At 44.5% G+C, this 16,567-nt stretch overlaps 1 protein-coding gene across 6 annotated transcripts in view; it reads left to right on the forward strand.

The window, feature by feature from the left end:
* ctif (CBP80/20-dependent translation initiation factor) overlaps positions 1-16,567 on the forward strand; it is a 126,153-nt gene that overhangs the window by 83,879 nt on the left and 25,707 nt on the right. For all 6 annotated transcript variants that reach the window (XM_063011533.1, XM_063011531.1, XM_063011532.1 and 3 more), the window contains 3 exons: positions 618-722; positions 2,003-2,075; positions 11,296-11,372. In XM_063011533.1, coding sequence (XP_062867603.1) covers positions 618-722; positions 2,003-2,075; positions 11,296-11,372 — 255 coding nt within the window. The remainder of the gene's footprint in view (positions 1-617; positions 723-2,002; positions 2,076-11,295; positions 11,373-16,567) is intronic.

The raw sequence follows: 16,567 nt of genomic DNA on the forward strand, positions 1-16,567 counted from the left end.
GCAGTTCTGCTTCAGAGCCAGTCTGTACCACGTAGTGTTTATTTGATCTAATCTGTAAATCAATATAGCAGACACGTACTGGTGCATTCTAGTTCAGGGGCATTAATGAACCAATAACTGATCAACCATTGTTGGAATATTGCTGCTGGAAAGATCATTTTGCTTCATTTTCAGCTACTGGGTGTCCCAGTATAACATTCTCCCCGTGTCCGTGTGGGTTTCCTCCAGGAGCTCCGGTTTCCTCCCACAGTCCAAAGACGTGCAAGTGAGGTGAACTGGAGATACAAAATTGTCCAAGACTGTGTTTGATATTAAAAACTTGAACTGATGCATCTTGTGTAACCAGTAATTACCCGTCCTGTCATGAATGCAACCAAAGTGTGTAAAACATGACGTTAAAATCCTGATAAATAAATAAATAACTAATAAATAAATACATTTCCAGCAGCTGATGGTTGATTTGAATCTCTACACACAAGCAGTACACAGTGAGAGTTCAGACTGCTGATTTGGGACTCGCCCTCACCCTCACCGTCCCGCAGTGTTATTCCTGACTGGTGTTCATTTCTGCATGTGTGTGTGTGTGTGTGTGTGTGTGTGTGTGTGCTCTGTTACAGAGGTGCTACCTGGGACCTGCAGCCAGAGAAGCTTGACTTCTCTCAGTTCCACAGAAAACAGTACAGAGGAACACCAAAACACCTTCCACACATCGACCGCGAGGGGTGAGTCCACTTCACCCACACACACACACAACATGAAACAGTATGTGGACACGCCTAAGTATTGAGTTATTGAGTGTGTCAGATACACCCATCGCTAACCTGTCTATACAAATCAAACAGTTTTAAATCATGATTTTGCTTCAGGCTTTGTGGCAATAGTTTGGGGATCTTGGCATAATAGGAACTGCAGTGACCTGCAGAGGGATGAATTGAAACATCACTTGTGAGCCAGGCCTGTACATTCAGCATCAGTGTCTGACTGCACAGATCTTGTGGAGGGGCTGACATTTCTCCAGATGAGGTCCGACTGCAGAAAAGAACATGCAAAACTCTTTTTAATCTGGACATAATGTTGCACAATAATCCAGATAAAGCAGGACGCTGCAGTTTGCCATTCAAATGAGGCATGCTGGTCATTTAGGCCATTTCAGTGAAGTTTTTTGTTCCCATCATGCAGCGTTCAATTTAAGGTGGAACTATTCGAGGTCATTATTTAGTTCTTACTGCCCTCTAGTGGCAAGAAGCAGTTTGCAGGTTAAATAAAAATGAATGAAGAAGTTATTTAATATTCATTCATTCGCTGTCAGTTTTACCACTGCTTTGTCCTGGTATGAGTCGCGGTGGGTCTGATTAATTGAGTGAAAGGCAGGAAACACCCTGGACAGGTTGCCAGTCTGTTGCCAAGCACACACACACACACGCACACACACATTTGGGGCAATTTTTGTATCTCCAATTAACCTGACTGCCTGTCTTTGGACCTGTGGGAGGGAACCAGAACCCTTGGGAGGGGGAGAGCATGCAAACTCGACACAGAAAGGACCCTGTCTGCACGGTTTGGGAATCAAACCCAGGTCTTTCTGTAAGGTTTAGTCGCATGTTTATAAATTTTGGATGACCTAGACTTGTGTTACTTGTTAGTTACTATTGTTAGAGGCAAACACTGGATACAAAACATGTCTCTGCTGATGAATTACTCGAGTTTCACTCAACTGATGCTGGTAGGTCCGTGCGGGTTTCCTCCGGGTGCTCCGGTTTCCTCCCAAAGACATGCAAGTGAGGTGAATTGGAGATAGAAAATTGTCCAAGACTGTGATCTTGTGTAATGAGTAACTACCGTTCCTGTCATGAGTGTAACCAAGGTGTAAAACATGACGTTAAAATCCTAATAAACAAACAAACAAGGTTATTTAGATGCTGATCAGAGATCTTTACTCGAATTTGTCTTTGATTAATCACAGCTGTTGATCAGTATTGATCTTTCCTCTTTGCTTCTCCAGAATGATTAAAAACACGTTCGATGACGACACCATTGATCTGAACGAAATGGAAAAGTTCCTGCCCGGCCTTCCAGTGAGTCTTTTTTTAAATCGTCTTTTATCACAGCTTAACAGAGGAAATCCCGTCCACACTCACGCCAACGTTTTACCAGATTCATGAGCCAGTTCTCAGGTTATTACTGGAAGGAAATCTTGTGGAAACGAACTGGAAAATGCACATCGAAGTTTAGTGGAGGGAATTTCACAGCGACGACATGCATTTTTAGACAAAACTTGGAACAGTGAGGGGCTTTGGAATTGTTTTTGCTACTTGGATGTTTGCATTGTTGGAATCATAGCATTTATACTATAAAAAAGAAAAGTAAAAGGTTATTAAGAATTAATCATCAAAAACAGTTGTAGTTGTTTATAAAGTCTGGAGATGATTTTATTGTTTGGTATTATAATTATGTATTTATAATCAACTGAATGTAATTATTTAGTTTGGTTTGTTTGGTGTTTATCAGAGTTCATAGAGAAGTTAGATGTGAATTGTGGTCTTATGTCTCCCCCTGGTGGCTGAACTAACAATAACATGCGGTTTTTTTTAATCAGTCCAATACTGACATCTTGTGGTCGATAATGGTTAAGACTAGATTTCTCCCCCAAAAATATAATTAGTTTAATGTAAATCAGATTTTAAATGTGAACATAGTTATGTATATTTATACACACACACACACACACACAATGGACAAAAGTATTTGGACACCTGACAATGACCTTGTCGGATGTTCCATCCAAAAAACAAATGGTGTAAAATAAAAGTAGAGGGACCTGTTGTAATCTTTTCAGTTATAACAACAGCCACTCTTCTGTATACCTGTGTATGAGAATTTGTGCCCATTCAGTCAAAAGAGCATTTGTATGGCTGGGCACTCATGTTAATCAAGAAATCCTCATTTGATGTTTCAGTACAGTGGGGCTGAGGTTACGGCTCTGGAGTTTCTTCAAACCAAGCTTCTCTTCATGTCGTTATAGAGCTTGTTTGTAATGCTGGACCAGAAAAGGGCCTTCCCTAAATGAAGCTTATACTGTCATTTGAATAATTAAACTAACTCATGCACCCTCCGACACTTAGTACTGCTTGTTTACACCTGCACGAGGCGGGTTCATATGGAGATCCGTATCACGCACGTAGAGTCACACACTGATGTCTTCAATCCCCATCAGCCAGCAGAGGCCATGATTGCAAAAGTTATGAGGAATCTTTAGATGTGGGCGTGTAGACGATGTGGGCGTGTAGCAGATGTTTTTTATGCCTTCAGTGACCCGGCAATTTCCTCTCATGTGTTTGGTAAAGGACGCTGCCATTTAGTTTCAGCAAACCTAAAGCCTTCATGCTTTCTCTCTCTCTCTCTCTCTCTCTCTCTCTCTCGCTTCTCTCTCTCCTCTCTAAGAGAAAAGTATAGACCCGGCCCGACCCACGGCCCTGTGCTGCCTCTTCAGAACATTTTCTCCTGTTTTGTTTCTGCCTTTGTCTCTTTCTCTCCTCCACACTTGATCACGTACACACCCTGTCTGCTACCGTTCTGCTGCAAGGGCAAAAGCCAAACCGAGTTCCCGACTCTCTTGTTAGCGTCTGGGTGTACGCCCACAGACCGGCTCTGCAGACGCTCCGAGGTGTGTCCGTCTCTCTATGTGCCCCTTGTTCCCTCTCTACGCCTCACGTACGTCAGAGTGCCCGGCCGTGCCGATGCCAGCCATTGTTCCTCTCACTCGCGCTCGTCTCCTCTCTCTTCTGTCGGCACCAACCAGAATCTTTCATCAGACGTCCATGAGTTCAGCTTTTCGTTCGTCTAGCCGTTCGTTTAGGGTCCTGATCAGGGTCAGGCTGGATGGAGCCTTACTCAGAAACGCTGGGTGCAGTAATGGAACACGCCCACACGGAGACCAAACTGTCACAGGGCAGCAGACGCTCGCATTTCTATTTATTCTATTTCATTCACATTTGAATGAGGTAATTGCTGATAATTCTTGCTTATTAGAGGAGCAGGACGATGATGGACAAAATGCCATGTTGCGTATTATGGACTTGGCCGTTTATTATTAAGTTGTGTTTGACTCAGTGTGTGTGTGGGGGGGTCACTAATTAGAACAATGTAAATGTGTGTGTGTGTGTGTGTGTGTGTATGAGGTGGGGGGGGGGGGGTATAACTCTGGTGTGAAAGGCCAGTCGGAGGGGACGTGTCTGGTTCCTGCTGAACAAAAGCAAAGACCAATCAGCTCAGCCAGCTACGTGCAGCCAGGCAGGAACCTGCAGGAACCTGCCGTACTGGAGTCAGACGCTGCCAGAGAGAACCGAGTTTCATCTTTTCATAACAATAACTTGGCGTTCCGAATAGAAAAAAATAGAATAAAACGGCCCTGTAATACTTTATTGTTTTTGAGCCGAGTCTAATCAGGTTCACACAAGGTGCTGGAGTAAAATAAAAGCTACGTTTGAGTTTCAGCTCCGTTTTCCCATTGATTCCTGTCACAAATATTTGTGTTGATTGTCTGATGATTCTCATCTTCCCTCTAATCAATCCGATCCGAGAAGAAGCGCTTCTTCTCCGAGCAGGAGAACGGCGTTCATGTCAGACAGCACCGTCCAATCATTTTCCTGTGATCGTAGGAGATTAGCGGCGCTACCGTAGGACGCTGACCATACACTGATGCATCACATTCACATACCGTCATGCTTCCACACCCGTCCTTCCCTCTGCACGTCCACCCACATTTTTATCCACTCCTGTCCTCTGCGGACGTGTCCTCCTGTCCGTCTGAGAGTTCTACAACAAAGCCGAGACTGTTATGGATACAGGGGGCGTCCCTCATTCGCACAGGTCCGGTACAATCATCTGGACCACCGTCACCTTCACCAACGTACATCAGATACATTTAGGGTCCAAACTTTTCCTGTCGGGGGTCAGATGGAGTAAAAAAATACACAAACTCGGGGCCACAGACTCAAAATATAACAGAGCTCCCTGATTACTAATAATTCCACTTCCTTTTTATTTGAGTAACTAATGATCTATCGTCCACAGTGTCGTGTAAACTAAGATTTAAGCCATTTCACTCACCAGTTTATAATCCTAGTGGGAAGATTATTATACTTCTTTAAATTAAACATGCCCACTTCCCTGTGAACTCCCTGTGTAAAAAAATTTATTTTCCCGTTCGCCGTCAAGTTTTCGTTTCTCTGGAGCCGCCGCGTTTATCCAAAAACTCAGAAACGTTAATGTAGGTGTAACGTTAATGTTTTAGATTAGGGGAAAGAAGACGGGAGCGTTTTAGATTTGTTTTATGCGAGATGTCAAACCCAGGTGTCAAACAGTTCAAGCAGTTCTTTAAAAACCTGCTCAATAGTAGCACAACTTTATTTTTTTTTCTTAAATACCTTGTGAGCGTCTTGGGGTTTCAGTATTAAAAAATATATATATTATATACATTATTTTCCGTGACTGGATGATTGGAACACACTTCTCTGTCAAAAAATATATATATATATCTATACTTTATTTTTTTGTTGTTTCTTCCTGATAATCTGCGTGGTCAAACATGCATACGCTAACATATTCAGCATTAGTCAGACGCTTTTGCCCGAAGTGACTTACAACTGTGACCTATTATAGTTTAAGCAAGTAAGGTTAAGGGCCTTGCTCAGGGGCCCAACAGTGACAGTTTGGCAGTGTTGGGGTTTGAACCAGAAACCCTCTGATTGCTAATTCTTGGGAAACAATGGACTTCTGTTTTGCACTGCAGTCTCATCAGAATTTAGAAGAACTGAAAGCTTGTTAGACTGTGGTCAGCATCACTCATGTACCAGCTAGTTTGAAAGCTTAAGAATCACAAGCATTTCCTCCGACTTCCTGTTCTGAGAGCCGGGTGTTCCTCCGTCCCCCCTCGCCCGACCCCGGTGAGATGATTTTTGGAAATACCTGCCGTATTGTGCCGCGCTGCTGTTGGAGGTCTGGCTGGAGAAGCGGTGGGAGGTAGAAGAACAATGGAGTCTCAGGCGTTTGTGAATGCGCTTAATGTAACAGGATCACGACGCTGAGAGGGGGGGGGGGTTCACGGGAAGCTGCCTCAAATAACTCACATCTACCAAACATACAAACAATCCGGAAGATGTTCCTCAGGGAGATGGGAATCCGAGTCCAGGGAGCGTGACCGACGCTGTCAGGCCCTTTTTGATGATGTGCCAGCATCCAGTGCAGGAACTCCTCCGGATTTAACCCAGCTGAACCCGTAACAGTCTGATTGTACTTTCATCAAACAAACAACACAAGATAATACAGAAACTGTAGAGAGAGAGAAGATTCACCCGTTTAAAGCCTAGTTTATCAGTCAGTGCTGGGAGACGATGGCGACTACGATAGGTCCGGTGTCTTCGGTGTTGATGCTGGTGATACAAAATGCTCTGCTCCTTTTATTCCTCATGTTTAATTATTTAGAAACATGATCCTGGTCTTTGTACCCATCATGCCCAGTGAAACAGTTATTCTTTTATTGTTGTTTCTACTTGCATTGTTTTTCTGTTACAGTTTTTATATATTATTTTTTCCTTAAGTGTTCGGCAATACGAATGCTCATACTTTTCATGCCAATAAAGCTCATTTTGAGTTTGAGATACGGCATCTGTACCAGTAACAGTGAAGGAGGAGACGCCTGTGCACCCTTTGCCTCTGCACCCATCAGTCCCAGCGTACGAGACCTTTGTACCCCTTTAAATAAGGTCTCTGGTCTCTGTACCTTAGCATTCATCAGTCCAGGAATGGAGGAAAAGCAAAATGTAAAATGAAGGTGTAACTTCTGTATAAATCAGTAACAGTGAAGAAGAAACACCGATGTACCCATCAGTCCTAGTGGCAAAACTTGGCCTCTGCATCCATCAGTCCCAGCTTGGTAGAAAAGGCCTTTGTACCCACCATTCCCAGTGACCAAGAAGTGATCTTTGTACCTCTGTCCTTTTAACTAAGGTGTGGTCTCTGTTCCCATCAGTACCTTAGTCTCCATCAGTCTCAGAAAGGGAATGGAGGAAAGGCCTCTGACAGGGCTTAGGACCATCAGTTCCAGTAAAGGAAGAATGGTCTGTAAGAAGCAGTCCCAGTGACCATCAGTCTCAGTAGGAAAAGGCGTAACCTGTGTATACATGAGTGACAGTGAAGGAAGAGGCTCTAGTGACTGAGGAGAAGCCTTCTGTATCAGTATCCATCCGTCTTAGTGATGGAGGAGAAAACTTTTCCTGCAAGCAGATTTCAAACAGATTTAAATAAAATGTAAAACTTTGTTATTAGCCAACATGCCCACGATTTTACCTCTGTAAACTACTTGCTTGCTTCCTATTGACCTGCAGTTGTTCTGCTGGTGACCTTTCCTTAAAAATCCCTCTCTATATCAGCAACAAAATGCTGCATGAGTTTTTAAAGCATTTACTTGCTACTTGTGTACTGTTATACCATTGTTTGCATTAGTGCTTGATGGCTCCGATACCCTGAATCTGTTTTCTTCTTCGCACCCCTGAAACAAAGCCGCACTTATAACAGTGCCCAGCATTCCTGTGCCAGCTTCCTCTTTTCTTCAAGCTCTGGGCAAATATTGACATATTTTGCCGTTTTGAAGCCTGGGCGAGCGCGGCACGGTTTAGCTTCTCATCTGGACTCCATTAGCGAGCCGGATTAGAGCTAATGATATCCTACAGGAAAACAACAGTAGCTAAACATGCAACTCCAGCCTCTCCCTCCCTCCCTCGTCCTCCCTCCCTTCCTCATCCTCCGCCTTTCCTGCCTCGCATTCTCTCACTTTTCTCCTTCTGTGTTCACAAGTTTAAACTTTATGTTCACGCAGGAACTGAATGAAGACAAAATGAAACATGAGTGCATGAATGTTTTCTGTGTTTTGTCCCATCATGCCAGTTTCTGCCACCTTCTTTATGTTTTTGTCTATTTTTGTTTGATTCAGGATTGAATCCTCCCTGATAAAATGATCTTGTCTCTTTTCCTTGTGATTTTCAGTTTTTTTGATCCTCCTTTGTCGTTTCTCACCCAATTAATGCGACTCTCTCGATCCTGTTTGGCTTCGTTGGCGTGCGTGGGTGGGGTTTAGCATCCAAATCTTTTATTACCGTGCCGACGATTTAAAGCAGCCTATTACACAAGTCTGCCTCTGCATCTGTGTACAATCAGAGAGAGCCAATCAGCGCTCGGCGGTTTGGCTGCAGTCAGAACAGAAAGGGAAAAATCCCTGAGGAGAAACTGTGTGTGTGTGTGTGTGTACGTGTACGAGCGCTCTAGCAGAACACACACGCTTCTAGTGCCAGTCATGCCCAAGAAATGTTCGGTCCCCTTTGTGAGGCTTAAGTTTGTCTGATCACCCACTACAGTTCCTTTGGCGCTTCTACCGCCCCCACGTCAACCGAGGAGAGTCTCAGAGAGTCTTAGACGCAGCAAACTGTGGGTCTGTCTAAAAACCTGGTGAGCTGCCTTACTGCCTACTGTCTACCTGATCAGCTGCCTCAGTAGAGAGGATTCTAATAAGACATGGAACTCAAAAGGCAGATTATTTAGACGCACTACTTGGCCTCAGGCCATTCCAGCCAAGCTAACGTTTGCCTCCATGTACCGAAAACGGTTAAACTCTCCCTGACGAGCTTAAATTTACAAATAAACGACACTTGTGCACCTTTATACAAATTAAAAATCGGTAAGGATTTATTTACGTTTACAAGCGTCGGACGCTCCCTCGTTATTCAGTCAGATTATCACTCAGAATTGAGGCGCCTCAGTTTAAGGATTTTAAGGAATCTAAGAATTTAGACTTTAGACATGCCGCCTTCTGGGGAGTGTAGGATGACCTTAAATGTGTCTGTGTAGAGAGATCACCAGGTTTTCAGACAGACCCTGTGTCTGTTGAGCGCATTAATAGGCTGAGACTTGAACACTCAACACTCTTCGTGAAATTTACATTTTCGGCATTTAGCGAACGCTTTTACCCAAAGTGACTTACAGTACTGTGACAGTATATTATCTAAGCAATTGAGGGTTAAGGGCCTTGCTCAAGGGCCCAACAGCAGCAACCTGGCATTGGTGGGGCTTGAACCAGGAACCTTCTGATTACTAGGGCTACAACGGCTCTTATATATTTTCGGAAATATGCTAAAATGGCTGTGATCCCAGGACTGCCGTAAGCTACCAGGTCTCTTTTCATCTGTCTGTTCTGTATCTCTGGACTTCCTGGCTCCTCACGCTGATCTGTTTCAGTCAGTTGTGCTCGCTGTTGAACCTTTGACCTCCAACACCCACTTCAGACCGTGTGTTTAAAATCCACACACAACCACGGGTACACGGAACACACACACACACACACACACACACACACACACTCCTACTCATTTGTGCTCATTAGTACATTTGTGCATTAGCGCAGACCCAAAGCGCGCACAAACACGCTCGCGCTCGGCCAAGACCCGCTTCTCCCCCGTTACTCCGCTGTTTGATCACGAGCGCCCGTGCGAGCCAAGTGACGCTGGCATCCGCTCTGCAGCCAGTTTAAAGCCTGATTGGCAGCTCTGCGCCTGCGAACGAGGAGCCTGGCAGACGAAGGATGGTCCTTCCGGGCTTCATTTCCGTTTGACTGGAAAAGTGCCGCCGCCGCTTCTGTGCCCGATCTGTTTTGGGTCGGGAGATAAAGTGCAGCATTTCTGTCTGGTGCTGATGGATGAGAAATGAGAGGAAGACGTTACACAAGAAATGTAGGAACACTTTCAGTTCTGCTGCGGTTTAATGCTGAGCGTTTACTATGTCACTGTTGCTTCTGCTGATTACGGTTCACCCAGCAATTCTCTTCCAGTGAATCCTGTGTGTCGTAGCTGTTCAGAGAAATCTTTACAATTAATATCAATGTTGTTTGGGGTGGGTTTGAAATAGCTGAAGTCAGTGATTAGGAGGGCTGTCTCAAAACTTTTGTCCATATAGTGTTCATCATGGGTCTGTTCGAAAACCTAGTGACCCGCCCTGCTCCTGCTGTACTACCTACCTGATCAGCTCCTCAGTAGAGAGGATTCTAATAAGACATGGAGCTCATAAGGCAGATTATTTAGACGCTCTACTTTGTTACTAAGCTAACACAGTTAGCCCCAGGCGGCATGTACCGAAATCAGTTAAACTGTCCCTGACGAGCCCCAATTTACAAATAAACGACACATGTAGAATTACACCTTTATACAAATTAAACCTCATTGAGAATGTACAGAACTCCGTTGGTTGCTTTGCTTCCGTTTGTAGTTTTTTGTAAGAAAAGTCGTGCCGCACTGAATGCTGGGATTGCCTTCAGCGCTGAGGAGGCGTCGGACGCTGCCCCGTTATTCAGTCAGATCATCACTCAGAATTAAGGCGCCTCAGTAGGAGCATTTTAAGAGATCTAAGAATTTAGACACGCCCTCTTCTCAGGAGTGTAGGACGATGTAAAATGCATCAGAGTACAGAGATCACCAGGTCTTCTGTATTTGGTTCTGTGTTTAATGGGGGGAAACACTTTGGGTGAAATAAAGATTATATAAGCTACATTAGCCTCATCGCTTTGTGTCAAATAGTGTAAAACAGTCATGAGTTGGTTGATCAGGATTATTTCCATCTGAAGCTAACCTCTCTCTCTCTCTCTCTCTCTCTCTCTATCAGTTTTAGGCTGCGTCCCTTGTTTAATCTCATTAGTTTTGTTTTTATGTCTCTTAATGTGAATTTTACACCTCACACTTTTATTCTTGGTTTTAAATATGTATGGAGAGAGAGGTCAAAGTGCCAGTTACTACATTTTATTCTTGGTCAGGCTAAGATGGCAGTGTAAATAACCCGGAAAAATCATGTGACACACACAGCTGATTCGGACATTATCAGGGTTCTCTCTAGACTGGTGAAATCAAGGATTTTAATTGATTTTAATTATTATAAATGTATGAATGACCTGGAAACCTTTAAAGATGTGCTGCGGTGCTGCGGAGAGGCTGTGTGCTCGGTTTTAGATGATGAGCTTTGTTTTGTACTTTACTTTATTTAATAGTTACTAAATGCACTTCATTTATATGTTTACATATTTATTTTAAACTATTCTCTATACATCTTTATGAAGAGTTTAATGGCTAAGATGGTCACAAGAGACTTTTTACATGTTGTGATATGAGTTTGTTTAAAATAAAGTGATGTTAAAAGTAAAAACTCTCTCTCTCTCTCTCTCTCTCTCTCTCTCTCTCTCTCTCTCTCTCTCTCTCTCAGGTGTTCCCGCCGCTGCCTAACGAAGCCGAGATTGCTCACACAAAAAAGCTGTTCCGTCGGAGGCGGGTCGACCGGCGGTGAGTCCTGTTTTCTTAAACTGTAAACCCGGTGCCGTGTTACCGTTAACACCAGAGCGCTTACGGAGCGGCGCCGACAGAACGGAGAGTTCCCACCGCTTGTTCTCTCACTCTCGACCCCAACCACAACGTTTCAAACAGGAATGTTGGCTTCAGTCGTACAGAGGGAAAAGGAAATAGATCAAACACACACACACACACACACACACACACTTTCCACAGGCCTCTTGTAGAAATATTATGCTTGGATGCTGAAGATTTGTTTAAGTTCATTCTGTTCTAATACAGAGAAACTCTAGTTTTAAACCCGCAGCGTTTCACAGCTCAACAAGTGTCCGCGTCTCAGCTCCCGCCTGATCCGAGCTCTTCGTCCGCAAACGCGACTCCTTATTTTTTACTCCGTGTCACTGGAAAGTTCTCGGCCGCGGTTTGCAGTCCGCCGTTGCTAAGAAACAGCTCGAAAAGAAAATATTTTGGTCTCTGCATGGACTGGGGAGGCTGAGGACACCTTATTTTTGCCTTTCTTGAGATGCAGTGAAGGAACAGCGTTACTCTGGGCACGCTTTGGTTTTACTGAACAACCGAAGTCCTTGAGTACTCTAATCAGAGTGTATGACGTCTTTAACATTAGCTGGCCAGCGTAGCCACACAACATCCTGATACACAGACCAGGCATAACATTATGACCACTGACAGGTGAAGTGAATAACACTGATTATCTCTTCATCACGGCACCTGTTAGTGGGGGGGATATATTAGGCAGCAAGTGAACATTTTATCTTCAAAGTTGATGTTAGAAGCAGGAAAAATGGGCCAAATTGTGATGGTTTGACGACTGGGTCAGAGCATCTCCAAAACTGCAGCTCTTGTGGGGTGTTCCCGGTCTGCAGTGGTCAGTATCTATCAAAAGTGGAGGCTCATTGAGGCCCGTGTGGTCCGATCCAACAGACGAGCTACTGTAGCTCAAACTGCTGAAGAAGTTCATGCTGGTTCTGATAGAAAGGTGTCAGACTCCATGCCTCAATGATTCAGGGCTGTTTTGCCAGAAAAAGGGGGACCAACACAATATTAAAGGGTGGTCATAATGTTATGCCTGATTGGTGTATGTACATACTCCAAATCACTGAACACAGCCCACCATACACCCCAGAGCACCATAACAGAACTCACACATGAGAAGTCTGTTATCAGACTGTACTGGATACCTGAGCATTGTGGAATATCAGGGAATGTAAAATCTGACCAGTCTGCAGGAGGAAGAACAAATCCATAACTCGAACACTGACCTTCACTCTGCAGTCACGACCTTTAAAAAGCAAAAGTCACACAGCAAAATATTTGTGTGAGCAAATTTATTACTCACCGAGTAAACTCAGAGTTAAAAGTTTGCATACACATGTAGGAAACGTGTACCACCTGGGCAGGGGCAGGTGCACTGGGGCCCAACTCAACCCCCCACTGGCTGCACTCGCCAGGTTGTTATTATTATATTACAATATTTTTGTTATGTAAAATATTGAAATAACTAAAAGACGATAAAATGTCAGAATACACGTAATCAGAATATACAGTGAGTGCACAGCAAGGGATTTTGGGAATCTGTGTAATATATATATATATTTGAAAGGAGGCCCATGAGCTCCTAGTTATGCCACTGCACCCTGGGTTGGGGTTTCTGCATCTGTACTTTTTTCTCTGACTGAATGATTGAAACACAGACTTTTCTTATTTATATTTAGTGTGTGTGTTTTTTTTATAAGGACACTGCAGTCTTTTTGTTGGTTGGCATCCTCTTTCTCTCTTGTTTGCTGGCATCGTCTCTCAGCCTCATTCTTTCCCCTGCGGGTCTGACGGTGGGCCTCGTTTTTAATGTCCCTGGGATCTTGTTCCATGCGGTTGTCACTCATCACATTTCGGGGAATAATAGAGATCAGTGCGTGTGACTCTCTGTGCACGATACGGATCTCCATATGAAAAGAAGAGGTTGGGTGCTGCACACTTGTCAGAGGGGCGTGTGTTAGTTACGATCCTCCTCGGTCAGGAATGGAAAATAGAGGTGGAAATACAATCGGGTCATTGGATACGACTAAAATAAATATATATATTTTATTTGCAAGCATGTAAGAAATCCCAGAGTGAACGTCTTACATTTATTAACGTTTCAGTTAACAAATAAGTGCGTGTTTTTTTCTTCCCCCCCCCCCAATTTTCTCCCTAATTTAGTCGTATCCAATTACCCTGTTTGCATTACGCTTCCCTTTTACCGATACAACCCTCCACTGCCGACTGAGGAGCCTCGCAACTGACACACGCCCCCTCCGACACGTGTGCAGTACCCACCGCCTCTTTCACCTGCAAGAGGCGAGTTCATATGCAGAACAGCTTTGTGCACATAGATCCACACCCTGATTAACGCATTATTCCCCAACTCTGCGCAGGCACCATCAATCAGCCAGCAGAGGTCGTAATTCATCCCACCCTGAACAACATCCAATCGTTGTTCATGTAGCCGCCCAGCCGGATGGCGATACGATGTATTCGAGATCCCAGCTCTGGTGTGCTAGTGTATTTTACCGCTGCGCCACCTGAGCGGCCGTTTTAATCATTTTTAGGAAGAATAGTTGCTGAATTTATCATCAACCCCAGACTGCTATGATATTCATCTCATACAAGTGTATGTTCCCAGACTCCCTTGCACAGCTTTGTTTATACTTGAGATGCTGGTGGTAACATGGTAGCACTCTACATGCTGCCGTCAAATTTCGTTCTCAGTAATTTGTTTTCCTTTAACCAGAACAGTTTCTTACATGAGTCACTAGTCACTAAACCACAAACTAAAAAAAACTAAAACACAAAGACGTGTGTGAAGCAGAGTGGAGAAATGTCTGAGCTCCACGTCAGGACGTCCATGTTAGAGATCCGCTACGTCAGGCTTTAACGGACAGCAGAGGAAACAGGCTAGTCTGTGGATCCTTGGAGACGAGTCCTACGTGTACATCGGTTCTCTTTTTAAAGAAAAGAGGGTCACATGAGAAACATCAGACAACAGAAAGGAGTGAAAGATCATGTGTAGGATATCAGAGAGACCGTCAGAAGTCAGAAAGAGCGCTGTGAACTGGACAGGAAAAATAAAAATAAGAAGTTCACTGATCAGCCAGGCGCCATCTAGCGGGCATAATCGGCAGTGCCTGCAGCAGACACGGTTCTGCTAGGGCGGGATGACCGGACTACATGGGTGGGGTCTTCAAACGCTGTGTAAGGACCCTGATTAGCTGATAGAGGCACCTGTGCAGAATGCATGGATGAAAACGGGTTCCGCTAAGGGCTGCGCGCGAGTCGGAGGAGGCGTGAGCAGCAATATACTCACCTCGACTACAATCAGGGATCCACCAGCAGTGGAAGACAGAGAATGGCAGAAAATGCATAAATAAAATAGAAAAAATAATAATAATTAAAAATTAAAGTTCAATTTATATAGCGCCTTTAACATACCCACAGACACTTTACAAAGTAAATTTTTTTTTTTTTTTCACCACCACCCCCCCTCTTCGGGGGACCAATTAAACTTCGTTATTGTTAATACAAAGTACTAAAGTGTGGTCATTACGCAGAGGGAAGATATACATTACATATAATAAGGAAACAATATATGAGCAAAATAATGAACAAACCGAAAAAAAAGGGGGGTGAGAGCGGAGTGTAAAAGAGGAAACAGAAATGAGCAGACAACAGGGAGAAGAAAAGTAATAGTAATAATAAATGAAGAGAGAGGAAAGAACAAAAAAGAAAAATGGATCTGTCTTGTCTTATCTCTGTGTGTGTGTGTTACAAAGTAAATATTAGAGGAAAGAACACATAACATTATTACAAAATAATAATAGCGCAGCGGTACAAAGTACGCTAGCACACGAGTTGGGGTTTCGAATACATCGTATCGAATCTCAGCTCTGCCTTCCGACTGGGCTGGGCGGCTGCATGAACAACGATTGGCTGTCGTTCAGGGTTAGGGGGGTATAAAGTCGGATCGTAGGTCCTCATAACCGGTGCGACTGCGGCCCCTGCTGGCTGACTGATGGCGCCCGCACAGGGCTGAGGAATAATGCTGATGGGGGTGTGGCCCTCCGTACACAGTGCCCGTCGCTGTATGAACTCGACTCGTGCAGGTGAAAAATGCAGTCTGTACTGACTGTACGTGCCGGAGGGGGCGTGTGTCAGTCGAGAGGCGTCCTCGGTCAGCGGTGAAGCGTCGAATCAGTATAGAGGACGCGGTCAGGGTAACTGGACACGACTAGATTAGGGGGGGAAAAAGTGGGAAAAATAGAAAATTAAAAAATATAATAATTATAATAAAAATAACACGGTAAAAATAACACAGAGGAAGATGAGGAAGGTGACTGTGTTTGATATTAAAAATCTGAACTGATGAATCTTGTGTAAGCAGTAACTACCTGCCCTGTCATGAATGTAACCAAACTGTAAAACATGATAAGATAAAATCCTTTAAATAAATTGATCTGGGGGTTATTGGAGGATGGGAGTGATGTGGGCAGACTGCTTAGTAGATCTGAGGACTCTGAAGTGAAGCTTTGTTCTATAAGCCGTGTAGATCTGCTAGAGGACAAAGACAGGACGATGGGACGAGTGGGACGCATTACTGCTGCACGCTCGTGCATGTACGCGACACTCTGAACTCGACTTCGTCGGGCACTTTCCTGTCCCTCGTCGCTCCCTCGCTCCTGCTCTCATCCTCCCGACAGAAGGCTCTCCAGCCTGTCCGTGCTGTGTCCCGGCCACCCACAATGCCTTGCTTCTGGCAAAGAGGACACTGCGGTCTTGTTGTTTGTTGGCATCCTCTTTCTCTCTTCCTCTCTGGTTTGCTCGGCCTCATTCCTTCCCCTGCGGGTCTGACGGTGGGCCTCGTTCCAATCTGAAATCCTCGCGAGCCCCCCCTCATACCCCCCCTTCCCCCTCGTTCCTGTACTTTCTGCTTCTTCAGCACAATGCTGCTCACTTCAGATCCCACAAACTGCTGCAGCGTCTGCAGCCCGGAGACGAGCGTTCGATCCCGCTCAAGGTCCCAGTGCACAGGGTTCTCACACTGTACGGACAAAAGTATTGGGACACACCTTCATATTGAATTCATGTGTTTCAGCCACAACGACTGCTAACAGGTGTAATAAATCCGTTATATGCTG

The sequence above is a fragment of the Trichomycterus rosablanca genome, chromosome 16 (genome assembly GCF_030014385.1).
Source record: "Trichomycterus rosablanca isolate fTriRos1 chromosome 16, fTriRos1.hap1, whole genome shotgun sequence".
NCBI lineage: Eukaryota > Metazoa > Chordata > Actinopteri > Siluriformes > Trichomycteridae > Trichomycterus > Trichomycterus rosablanca.